At 43.0% G+C, this 13,443-nt stretch overlaps 1 protein-coding gene across 11 annotated transcripts in view; it reads right to left on the reverse strand.

Annotated features, from left to right (window-relative positions):
- magi1b (membrane associated guanylate kinase, WW and PDZ domain containing 1b) overlaps window positions 1-13,443 on the reverse strand; it is a 437,384-nt gene that overhangs the window by 107,991 nt on the left and 315,950 nt on the right. For all 11 annotated transcript variants that reach the window (XM_080183290.1, XM_080183253.1, XM_080183263.1 and 8 more), the window contains one exon: window positions 13,320-13,439. In XM_080183290.1, the coding sequence (XP_080039416.1) occupies window positions 13,320-13,439 (120 nt within the window). The remainder of the gene's footprint in view (window positions 1-13,319; window positions 13,440-13,443) is intronic.

Below are 13,443 nucleotides of genomic sequence, written 5' to 3' on the forward strand. Positions count from 1 at the left end.
GCGAGCCAAGACTTAACCCAATGAGGTTCAAGCTAAGTTACCTTTGCTGTCAGAGCAGCTTTGAGTGAATTACAATAATCCCAAAGGATCAGCAAGTCCCTGGACCAATGTACCTTGTAATGACTGTGTTTGAGGTCCATTGTAAATATTGTAAATAGTTTAACTGTTATTGAAATGTGGTAACTGGGAACTTAAAGGGGTAGCATGGCCCTTTAAAGGACAAGTCTTGGTGGATCATATGATCCATTTAGCCAACTGAACCAGAGAGTGTGAATTCTAGAATTGAGCGAAGGTTTTCCTGGCATTTAGGGGTCTGGAGTCATGGAATAAGATGTACTTTAGATCACTCTCTGTAAATAGTTCCTTACCTTAATAAGCTGTTCATTCATTAATCTACTTGCCGGTCAGTCATCTTTGCAAGATATTACACTCTAAATCAAACACTAATTCAAATATCCACTGTCAAATTAATGAGAATTGTAACTGGTCTATAATTTAAAAATAATACACATACTACAGGCAATTTTCATATTTCACTGCTCGTTCACGGATATCAGAGTGGGTGAATGGAAATAAAAATTGGTTTCCTTCTATAACATTTGGGCAATTTGCTCAGTCCATTCATTACTCTAACAGAACAGGTGAAGACTACCTACAGTACACTGCTTGTGAGTTTCTTCAAATTAATTTTCTGTTTCAGTCCTGAGGTCCCAGTAAAGCTCACACGTTGTGTTGATTACAGGCAGTTCTTGGTGCCATTGGGTTTGGAGTTGGCACATAACTAAGAATGTACAGCCAGAACAAACTGGGAAGGACTGCTGTGAAAAGATAGAAATATGGCACGCCAATAATATCCAACAGAGGCTCCAGTGAATTGATTTCATTGCAGACCTTGCTCTTGCAGCAGGTAATAGGCATTAGAGATTCTGGAACAACAAAATTCAAATGACAATACCAATGGTATTGGAAAAGCGCCAAAGCAACAGAATTGAGTAATGTGAAATTCAGGGCTGCAAAAAGCACGTTAGAAGATCACAATTGCCCCAGCTTCCATTATGCTATTGGTCTAATCTTTTATTCACTGAATAACTGCATGTATTTAAGCTGAGAGGGGGAAAATTCACAGGAGAGGTGAGGGGCAGTTTTTTTTAAACAGAGTGTGGCCTTTCGGCTAAGGTCAAGTTTAGGTGTCTGGGTGGTGGTGGTGGCAGGTACAATTGCGGTGTTTAAGGGGCTTGTAGATAAGCACATGAACGTGCAAGGAATAGAGAGATATGGACCAAGGGCAAGCAGAAGGGCTTAGCTTAATTTGGCATCATGTCTGGCACAACATCATGGACCACAGGGCTTGTTCCTGTGCTGTACTGTTGTATGTTCTATGCAGAATGTGCACATTTACTATGTAGAGCAAACGAGGCCTCTTGAAGGGCGAAATGGGAAGTGTGGAAAATAATGGACAGAGACTAAGAGCACACCAGATGTTAAAAGTTACCAACATGATATATTCTCTTTTTCCCAATGACAAGTTACTTTATTGAATCAAGTCCGATGGAAATTAGGTGAAGTTGAATTTGCCTCTTCAGAAAAAGAAAGAAGGAAGAAAAAGAAAAGGAGGGAAACAAGTGTGATGCGTTTGAAAGTGGACGACCTCCCCAATTAAAATGACACTGGTCTTGACCCATCCCGTTTGCCTCTCATTAGATCAAATTGATGGGATATTCTGATAAACCTGATAAAAGTCTACAAGATTATGAGGGGCATGGACAGAGTGGATAGTGAGCAGCTTTTTCCCCCAGAGTGGAAGAGTCAATTACTAGGGACAAAAAGTGTTTAATTGGAATTGGACATCAGTGAGTAAAGAAAGAATAATGCTTAAAAAAACTTAAAAGCTCTTTATCTGAATGCATGAATCTGGATGTATCAAGATAAACAAATCAGCAACAAAAATAGAGAGATGTGTTTGATATAATCACCATTACAGAGATACAGTTGGAAGGTAACCAAGGCTGGAAATAAATATTCCAGGATACTTAACATTTCAAAAGGGCAGGTAGAATGGAAAAGATTTCAAAAAGACAGATAGAATGGAAAAGGAGGAGTGGCCCTGATAATACAGAATAACACTAGGTCAGCAATAGAAAGGATCTTGGCTCAGCACTTGGGAAGCAGTGGCAGTATGGTTGGAGAGCAATTCTGATGAAAGTAGATGACAGACCCAAAAATAGCAGCTATACCGTTGGACAGAACATTAATCAAGAAATAATTGGAGCTTGTAACAAAGGCAAAATAATAACCATGGGGGTTTTCAATCTTCGTAAAGATTGGACCAATCAAATTGGCAAAGATAGTCTCGAAAACGAATTAGCAGAATTTTTTACAACAGCTTCTCAGAACAACTTGTTGTAGAACCAACTAGGGACAAAGTGCTAAATTTACAGAGTCATAAAGGTTTGGCCCAACTTGTCCATGCCCCCCTTTTTATTAAACTGCTAAGCTAGTCCCAATTGCCTGCATTTGGCCCACATCCCTCTATATCCATCTTACCCATGTAACTGTCTAAATGTTTTTTAAAAGACAAAACTGTGCCCGTCTCGACTACTACCTGTGGCAGCTTGTTCCAGATACCACCCTGTGTGAAAAAAAAAATTGCCCCTCTGGACCCTTTTGTATCTCTCTTCTCTTACCTTAAACCTATCCACTCCAGTTTTAGATTCCCTATCTTTGAGAAAAGATGTTGACTATCTAGCGGATCCATGCCCCTCATTATTTTACAGACCTCTATAAGATTTACCCCAAGTCTCTGACACGCCAGAGAAAAAAGTCCCAGTCTGTCGAGCCTCTCCTTGTAACTCAAAGCATCAAGTCCTGCTAGTATCCTAGTAAATCTTTTCTGCACTCTTTCTAGTTTAATAAGATTGTTTCTGTAATAGGGTGACCAGAACTGTACACAGTATTCCCAAGTGTGGCCTTACCACTGTCTTGTACAACTTCAACAAGGCATCCTGACTCCCGTATTCAATATTCTGACCAATGAAACCAAGCACGCCAAATGACCTCTTCACCACTCTACCCATCTTTGACTTGACTTCCAAGGAGCTATGAACTTGTACTGTACCTTTGTTCTATAACTCTCCCCAACCATATCTGATTAAGACCTGCCCTGGTTCTATCTACCCAAATGCATCAACTCACATTTATCTAAATTAAACTCCATCTGCCAATTGTCAGCCCACTGGCCCAACTGATCAAGATCCCATCGCAATCCTAAATAACCTTCTTAATTGTCCACCATGCCACCAATCTTGGTGTCATCTGCAAACTTACTAACCATGCCTCCTAAATTTTCATCCAACTCATTAATATAAATGACAAATAAGAGTGGACCCAGCACTGATCCCTGAGGCACACGGCTGGTCACAGGCCTCTAGTTTGAAAAACAATCCTCTACAACAACCCTCTGTCTTCTGTCATCAAGCCAATTTTTTATCCATCTGACTACCTCACCCTGGGTCCCATGAGATTTAACTTTATGCACCAACCTACTATGCGGTACCTTGTCAAAGGCCTTGCTAAAGTCCATGTAGACAACATGAACTGCACTGCCCTTATTTACCTTCTTGATTACCCAGTCAAAAAACTCAGTTAAATTTGAGAGACATGATTTTCCACTCACAAAGCCACTGCTGACTGTCCCTAATCAGTCCTTGCCTCTCAGAATACCTTCTAACAACTTACTCAGTATAGACATTAGGCTCACTGGCCTGTAGTTCCCAGGCTTTTCCCTGCAGTCCTTCTTGAACAAAGGCACATTTGCCACCCACCAATTTCTGCACTTCACCCGTGGCTCTCGATGATTCAAATATCTCTGCTTATGGACCCACAATTTCCTTCCTAGCCTCCCACAATGATCTAGATCTACTATGGCACAATGAGGCAATGTTAATGAATAATCTCACAGTAAAAGGCACTCTGAAAATGTGATCATAATAATTCATATTTCACATCAAGTCTGATGGTGAAATGCAGGAGTATTAAACAACAATCTCAAACTTAAAGTCAATTGCATAGGTATGAGGTGGCTAACATTGATAAATAGTCTGAAATATATTGTGGTAAAATACATTCCATGAAAAAACAAAAAAATCCAAGACAGATCCATTCAAGTTGTGGGTTAAACGAAGAGGCTTATAATGTTACAAAGAATCAGCAATTAGAAATCAGCAATGTGTGACCAAAAGATTGAATGAAAATGAAGGCAATATGCTGAGTGTAAACTACCAGGGATATAAAAACCAATAAGAACTTTTACAAGTATATTGAAAAGAGGAGTGTAACTCAAGTAGACATTGGCTTCTTCGAGGTAGAGACCGGAGACTTTATCAAGGGGGAATAGAGAAACATTGAACAAATATTTTGTCTGTCTTCACAGTAGAAGACAGAAATTGCAGGCCAGAAATGCAAGGGAAGGAACCTAAAGTAATTGATATCAGCAAAGGAAAAATATTAGAAACACTTAAGAGACTAACAGACAACTAATTCCTAGGGACGGGCGTAGGGTTGATAGGATTAAGGAAGTGAATGGGTGGCTCAGGGATTGGTGTGGGAGGAATGGGTTTGAATTTATGGGGCATTGGCACCAGTATTGGGGTAGGTGGGACCTGTTCGGGCGGGATGGGTGGGTCTGAACCGTGCTGGGACCAGAGTGCTGGCGAATCGTGTAAAGAGGACTGTAGACAGGGCTTTAAACTAATTAGGGGGGGGGGGGGGAGGGTGTGAGGGTAGGTGACATTACGGGATCTAAAGTTAAGGAGATGGTACAGGTAAGGATAGAGGCCGAGGATGTCCCAATAATAGAGGGAGTAAGGGGCGTGAGTATGGTTGGTGGCGTTCGGGCAAATAAGGTCCAGGTGAAGGCTGGGATGAAGGCGCTTTATCTGAATGCGCGAAGCATTAGGAATAAAGTGGATGAGTTGGTGGCGCAGATCGACACAAATGGATATGATCTGGTGGCCATTACAGAGACGTGGCTGCAAGGTGACAGGGACTGGGAGCTGAATGTCCAGGGGTATCAAGTGTTTAGGAAGGATAGGCGGGAGGGAAAAGCGGGGGGCGTAGCTCTGCTGATTAAGGATAGCATCAGGGTGGTAGCAAAGGATGATACTGGAGCCAAGGAGCAGAACGTGGAATCGTTGTGGGTAGAGATTAGGAACAGCAAAGGGAGGAAGATGCTGGTGGGTGTCGTCTATAGGCCCCCAAATAATGATCTGGAGGTGGGGCGGGCTGTTAACGCGCAAATAAGTGCGGCGTGCAGGAATGGGACGGCCGTAGTTATGGGGGATTTCAATCGGCATATTGATTGGTCGACCCATGTTGGATGTGGTGGGCTCGAGGAGGAGTTCTTGGAATGCTGCCGGGATAGTTTCCTGGAACAGTGTGTGTTGGAGCCGACAAGGGAGCAAGCTATCTTGGATCTGGTACTATGTAATGAGGCGGGTAGAATTAGGGAACTTGCGGTGAAGGATCCTCTTGGGGAGAGTGATCATCGTATGGTGGAGTTTCTGGTGCAGATGGAGGAGGACAAAGTGGGTTCGTGGACACGCGTCCTTTGTTTGAACAGAGGGGAGTACAGTAGGATGAGAGAAGAATTGGCGAATGTGGACTGGGGGAGCGTGTTGGAAGGTAGGTCTGCTGAGGAGCAGTGGAGGATCTTTAAGGAGATCTTTCTTGGTGCTCAGCAGAAATTTATTCCGATGGTCAAAAAGGACCGTAGGAGGAGAGGTAATGAGCCGTGGATAACGAAGGAGGTGAAGGAAAGTGTTAAATTAAAAGTGGAGGCGTTTAGAGTAGCTAAGAGTAGTGGGCGAGAGGAGGATTGGGAGAGGTTTAAATGTCAACAAAGATTGACAAAGAAGTTGATAAAGAAGGGTAGGAGAAACTATGAAGCTGGGCTAGCGCTTAATATAAAAAAGGATAGCAAGAGTTTTTATAAATATATAAAAAGGAAGAGGCTGGCTAGGGTGAACGTTGGACCCTCAGAGGATGAGAAGGGGGACTTAGTGGTAGGGGATGGGGAAATGGCTGAGGTCTTGAATAACTTTTTTGTTTCGGTCTTCACGGAGGAGGACGTGAATAATTTGTCGGATGTTAGAGATGGAAAGGTGGTAGGACTGGAGGGTCTCGATGACATTACTGTTACTAGAGAGGCGGTGCTCGACAGACTGGAGGGGCTGATTGTGGACAAGTCCCCAGGACTGGATGGAATGCATCCGAGGGTCCTGAAAGAAATGGCGGAGGTGATAGTGGATGCCTTGGTGGTTATTTTCCAGACGTCGCTGGATTCCGGGGAAGTGCCGGAAGATTGGAAAACGGCTAATGTTACGCCGTTGTTTAAGAAGGGTGCCAGGCAAAAGGCGGGGAATTATAGGCCTGTTAGTTTAACATCTGTTGTAGGTAAAATGTTAGAATCCGTCATCAAGGAGGAAATAGCGAGGCATCTTGAGGGGAACTGCTTGATAGAGCAGACGCAGTACGGTTTCGTTAAAGGGAAGTCGTGTCTGATGAATTTACTGGAGTTCTATGAGGATGTGTCTAGGGCGGTGGATAGAGGAGAGCCGGTGGATGTGGTCTTTCTGGATTTTCATAAGGCGTTTGACAAGGTACCTCACAAGAGGTTATTGCAGAAGGTCAAGGGACATGGAGTTGGGGGTAGGGTGTTAGCGTGGATAGATGATTGGTTGTCAAATAGGAGGCAGAGAGTGGGGGTCAATGGGTGCTATTCGGATTGGCGGATGGTGACTAGTGGAGTGCCCCAGGGTTCGGTGCTGGGGCCTCAGCTATTTACCATTTATATAGATGATCTGGAGGAGGGAACCGAGTGTAGGGTGTCGAAATTTGCTGATGACACCAAAATTGGTGGAAAGGCAAATTGTGTGGAGGGTGTGGAGAGTCTGCAGAAGGATCTAGATAGGCTGGGCGAATGGGCCAGGAAATGGCAAATGGAATTTAATGTTGGCAAGTGCGAGGTGGTCCACTTTGGTAGGAATAATGGTAGGAAGGATTATTACTTACGTGGAGAAAAACTGCAGCAGGCGACAGTGCAGAGGGATCTCGGGGTCCTTGTGCATGAGTCGCAAAAACCCAGCCTGCAGGTGCAGCAGGTGGTCAGGAAGGCGAATGGGATGCTGGCCTTCATTGCGAGGGGGATTGAATATAAAAGTAGGGAGATCTTGCTGCGGCTGTATAGGGCATTGGTGAGGCCGCAGCTGGAGTACTGTGTGCAGTTTTGGGCGCCGTACTTACGCAAGGATATTTTGGCCTTGGAGGGAGTGCAGAGGAGGTTTACTAGGCTGATGCCGGAGTTGAGGGGGTTGAGCTATGAGGAGAGGCTGAATAAATTAGGCTTGTACTCGTTAGAGTTTAGAAGAATGAAGGGAGATCTCATTGATGATGAATGGTGATGAATGAAGATGATGAATGGGATGGATAGGATAGAGGTGGAGAGACTCTTCCCACTCAGAAAGGATAGTAGGACTAGGGGGCACAGCCTCAAGATAAAGGGGGGGCGGTTTAGAACGGAGTTGAGGAGGAACTTCTTCACTCAAAGGGTGGTGAATCTCTGGAATTCTCTGCCCGTTGAAGTGGTGGAGGCTACCTCGCTAAATATTTTTAAGACGCGGGTTGATGGGTTTTTGATAAGAGAGGGGATTAAGGGTTATGGGGAGAGGGCGGGAATATGGAACTGAGCCAAGACAGATCAGCCATGATCTTATTGAATGGCGGGGCAGGCTCGAAGGGCTAGTTGGCCTACTCCTGCTCCTGTTTCTTATGTTCTTACGACTGGTGGTCTGCATCTCCAGGTTCTAAAAGTGGTAGCTGCAGAGATAGTGGATGTACTGGTTTTTCAAAATGTTTTAGATTCTAGAGTTGTCGTAGTGGATTGGAAGTCAGCAAATGTAAAACCACTGTACACGAAATGAGGGAGCAAGAAAACATGGAATTACAGGGCAGTTAGAAAGAAATCAATAGTCAGGAAGATACTGGAATATATTAAGAAAGTTTTAACCGCACGTAGAAAATCGTAGCATAATTAGACTGTCAACATGTGTTTACAAAATGAAAATTGTGTTTGACAAATTTATTAGCGATTTTAAAGTTTGTTTATTTTATTAGTGTCACAAGCAGGCCTACATTATAACCCTGCAATGAAGCTACTGCGAAATTCTCCTAGTCACCACACTTTGGTGACTAGGAGAACTGTTTGGGTACCCTGAGGGAGAATTTAGAATGGCTGCAGAGATAGTAAATGCACTTATGATCTTCCAAAATGCTTTCAGATTCTGGAAGAGTCTGAAATTGGAAAATAGATTGGAAAATAGATAATGTGACAGTTTTGTTCAAAAGAAAAGGGAGGCACTGCTGCCTCACAGTGTCAGGAACCCAGGTTCAATTCTGGCCTTAGGTTACTCTGTATGTGGAGTCTGCATGTTTTCTGCATGTCTGCATAGGTTTTCTCCTGGTGCTCTGATTTCCTCCCTCAGTCCAAAGATGTGAAGGTTAGGTGGATTAGCCACAGTAAATGCACAAGGCTACGCGTATAAGGCAGAAGGGAGGTCCTGAGTAGGATGCTCTTTCAGAGAGTCGATGCAGACCCGATGGAGCAAGTAGCCTCTTTCTGTATTGTAGGGATTCTATTGTTCAATTCTATGGTTAAAGAAGAGGCGGAAGGCAGGAAACTACAGGCCAATTAGTTAGCCTAACATCTGTCAATGGTATATTGCTAGAATCAATTATTAAGGAAGTCATTGAGAGATATTCAGAGAATCATAAATTGATCAGACAGCATTAACATGGGTTTGTGAAAATGATAAAATGTGTAACAAATTTATTAGAGTTTTTTTTGAAGAAACAAAAACGTGGATAAAGGGAAATCTGTAGATGTGATGTACTTGGATTTCAGAAAGCATTTGGTAAGGTGTCACATCAATGGTATAACACAAAAACAAAGTTACATGGAATAGTGGGCTTCATATTGACAGGGATATAGGATTAGTTGGTTTACAGGAAATAGAGAGTATGGGTAAAGGGGTATTTTTCCAGTTGGCAAGCTGTAATAGTGGAGTGCTACAATGATCAGTGCTGGGGCCTCAATTATTTATGATCTATATTTGATTTGATCTGATTTATTGTCACGTTTATTAGCTTACAGTGAAAAGCACTGTTTCTTGTGCACGATACAGATAAAGCATACCATTCATAGAGGACATAGGAAGAAGAGGGTGCAGAATGTAGTGTTACAATCATAGTTAGGATGTAGACAAAGATCAATTTAACACAAGGTAAGTCCATTCAAAAGTCTGACGACAGTGGGGAGGAAGCCGCTCTTGAGTTGGCTGGTATGTGATCTCAGACTTTTGTCTTTATCACCAATTCTTTGGACGAAGGGGCCGAGTGAACAGTAGCTAAATTTGCCCATGTAGAGCAAAACAGATTGAAAAATAAGTTGTCTTGAGGAAGAAGCAAGTCTGCAATGGGATACAGGCAGATTAAGTGAGTAGCAAATTTTGGGTATGAGGGGGAAATGTGAATTCATCCACTTATTGGAAGGAAAAAAAAGCAGTATACTATTTAAATAGAGCGAGATTGTGATACAGAGGGATTTGGGTGTCCTCGTACATGAATCACTAAAAGTTAGCATGCAGGTACAGCAAGTAATTAGGAAGGCACATGGAATATTGGCATTTATTACAAGGGGAATGAAATACAAATGTAATGAAGTTTTACTGCAGCTGTACAGGGCCTTGGTGAAACCACATCTGGAATACTGTGTAGAATTTTGGTCTTATTATTTGAACTGCGTTAGCAGTTCAGAGAAGGTTCACTCAACCCACTGCTACAGAAGGATCTTATGAAGTAAAATTGGACAATTGGAGTTTAGAAGAATTGGCGTTTTGGGCGGCATGGTAGCATAGTGGTTAGTACTGTTGCTTCACAGCTCCAGGGACCTGGGTTGGATTCTCAGCTTGGGTCACTGTGTGGAGTTTGCACATTCTTCTTGCGTCTGCGTGGGTTTCCTCTGGTTTCCTCCTACAGCCCAAAGATGTGTGGGTTAGGTTGATTGGCCATGCTAAAATTACCCCTTAGTGTCCTGAGATGCATAGGTTAGAGGGATTAGCGGGTAACTAAGTAGGGATATGGGGATAGGGTCTGGGTGGGATTGTGGTCGGTGCAGACTTGATGGGCCAGATGGCCTCTTTCTGCACTGTAGGGTTTCTATGATTATGAGTGATATCGAAACATATAGGGTATATACTGGGAGGATGTCTCCACTTAGGGGAGGGACTAAACCAGTGCACACAGTTTAAGAAGAGGTTTGCCTTTTATCAGGAGAACTCACTGCTTTCAGAGGGTGATTAGCATGCAGAGTCCTCTTCCCCAGAAAGCACTGAAAGCTGGGTCATTGAATTTATTCAAGGCCGAGTTAGACAGACAGATGAGGGAATCAAGAATGATAGAGGGCATATGGCAAAGTGGAGTTGAAACACAACCAGATCAGCCACGATCTTATCGAGTGGCTGAGCAGGCTCGAAGGGCCGAATCCTGTTCCTAAATCCTATCTTGTAAATTTCTTCACTCAGACGGTCATGCATCTTTCAAATTCTTTCCCCGACAGTATTGGGGGTGCTCTGCTGTACAGCATCTCCAAGACTGGGATAGATGGATTCTTGCTGTCTCGGGAAGTCGAGAGGTACATGGAATTAAAGGGGAAGTGGCATTGAAGCAAAAGATCAACCGTGCTTGCACTGAATGATGGTGCAGGCTCAAGGGGCAGTATGGTCGATCTATTCCTGCTCTTCTGTCTTAACTTATAGCATCATAGAAACCCTACAGTGCAGAAGGAGGCCATTCAGCCGATCGAGTCTGCACCGACAATATCACCCAGGCCCTATCCCCAAAATCACACACATTTACCCTGCTAATCCCCTGACACTAAGGGGCAATTTAGCATGGCCAATTAACCTTCGGAGCGTGGGAGAAAACCGGAGCACCCAGAGGAAAACTACGCAGACATGGGAATAATGTACAAACTCCACACAGACAGTGACCCAAGCCAGGAATCAAACCCGAGTCCCTGAGGCTGTGAGGCAGCAATGCTAACCACTGTGCCACCCAGTTCTTAGCAAGTTTCACTGACAATCTAGCAATTTAAAAAAACTTTTAACCAACAGATTATAGAGTTGTGTATAAAAAATGTTGAGCGATTGCTACCACCATCAATTAGCACATCCTCCGGCTTTAACTGCAGTGCCACTAACTGTGTGTGTGTGTGTGTGTGTGTGTGTGTGTGTGTGTGTGTGTGTGTGTGTGTGTGTGTGTGTGTGTGGTGGGGGGAGGGGGGAAAGAGAGAGAAATGCCGGTTGTAGGGTGCTTCAGCTTCATTTGCAATTCAGTTATTCACGTTTTGTTACAAACCCCCAGTCTCAACTTGCCAAGCCTCAATCAAATACTGCATCTGATAGACATTTGTGCTCAGGCTTCCCAATTAGTTGGTTACAGTGGGGAAATGGATGGAAAAGTGACCATGGAGGTAATTCTCTATCTAATGCCCACGTAAACCTCTGAACAATACTAATTGCATCCCTGGTGATGTACAGCGCAGTAGGAGTGGAACGGACCAGCCCATGAACATTTCCAGCATGAGGTAAACATCTAATTAGCGAAGGGCTGCTGCACGTTATTTACTGTGCTGGCACTGGATCAGAATCACTATGCTTTCCACAGTACAATGTGTACAATACGGCATTCAAATTAAGACTTCAGTGTGCACATTTTTTTTTAATTATTTGAACCACTCGATTGGAAATTAATTCTTTGCACATTTCCATAACTGATGTAGCTGTGTTCTGCTAAATAGGTGACATCAAAATACAAACACCTGCCTTTGATACAGCAGTGATATTATTGAAAACAATGCAAGTATCAAGCCCATCAAAACTACTGAGTCAAACTATCAGCAATGAAGCTGGAAAATCAATACAAATAGAAGCAATTGCTCAGATTATTCCAAATATCAGAGATTGATACTTCTTAAAAAATAATTCTGAACTTCTAACTGAAAGGATGACAAAACAAGATTTCATGTTTTAAGGCTTTCACTGTAACAGACTAAAAGTTTGACTGATGAAACACAGCTGTTGGAGGCAACTTAAATTTTCAACTACAGAGCAGGGGAGGGATTCTCCAGCTGTTCACGCCAGTCAGATTCTCTGGTCCCACGGCAGTGAACAGAGATTTGACTGAGTGGCAAATTCTCTGTCCTTGCTGACAGTGGTGACAGGGCGTGAATAGTTGAAGAATTCCAGCCCAGATCTTTCCCTTTTTACTTCTAACAAGACCAATAAACCCACTTTACAGGTAGCCTGTACTCTCCACTGTACCTTAAATAAACATTCAATTCCACTGGAACCAGAGATTGAGCTTCCAGGGGTTTGTTACCATTTCTTCCTTCCTGAGCCTGACAACTGTCAGACACTGCACAGACCACTGTCTTTTGCGTTGATTTTTTTTCTCCCCGGTGATTGTCCCTTGTTAGTTGAATCTCACTCACAGCCTCATTTCAAATCCTCGCAAATTTGGTCCTATCAATCTGAGCATTATCTCCCACCAAACCTATGGCTTCTAGCTAGTTTCTCTCTCTTTTTTCTCATCCTACCTGCCCTCAGATCTGTTTTGCATGAGACTTTCAGGAATATCTCAGGAATCCTTTCCATCTCAAAGCCCATCTCCAAGGCAATCATGTGAATCACATGGGCCTCATATCAAGATAGAAATGTTAATTAGCTATCCTTGAGACCCCAGCCATCTTTTTCTGAGAAGTAAATGGACAGTTTAAAGCAGAAGTATTTAAAATCGAACATTCTCGATACTTTGTTTGAACTTTGGAGACTAGTAGTCTAATCTCCATAAACACAGATTCCATTGTTGTGAATACCTACACTTTCTTTCCAGTAAAACAACCTTGAACTCCTTTTAATCTTTAACACAACCACATCATCCAGGCCTGTTGTTGGGCAGGCTTTAGAACAATCACATGGTCCCCTTTATTTTACCATAGATTAAAGAGACAGTTCCTAAACACAACAATCCTTTAATTCTCACATTTATAACAAATGCCACAGTAAGCTTTAAGGGAAGTTGAAGAGGAGAGAGTGGAACAATCAGTGACATTAATGAAAGCTATGTGAGAAATGGTACCATGAGAAAAGAAAGCTCATTCTGATAGATACCATTGCCTTTGGTATGTCAAAATATAAGAGATTTACCTTCATATGTTCCAACTTCTAGAAGAGTGCCACTCTCCTCAAGGTCAAAGAACTCCTTCACTGTGAGAAAGTTGTAGTCAACACCAGGAACTTCTCCTTCTCGAGGTGGTCGAGTTGTACCTTG

The sequence above is a fragment of the Carcharhinus amblyrhynchos genome, chromosome 3 (assembly GCF_965287045.1).
Source record: "Carcharhinus amblyrhynchos chromosome 3, sCarAmb.v2.hapA, whole genome shotgun sequence".
NCBI classification, from domain to species: Eukaryota; Metazoa; Chordata; class Chondrichthyes; order Carcharhiniformes; family Carcharhinidae; genus Carcharhinus; species Carcharhinus amblyrhynchos.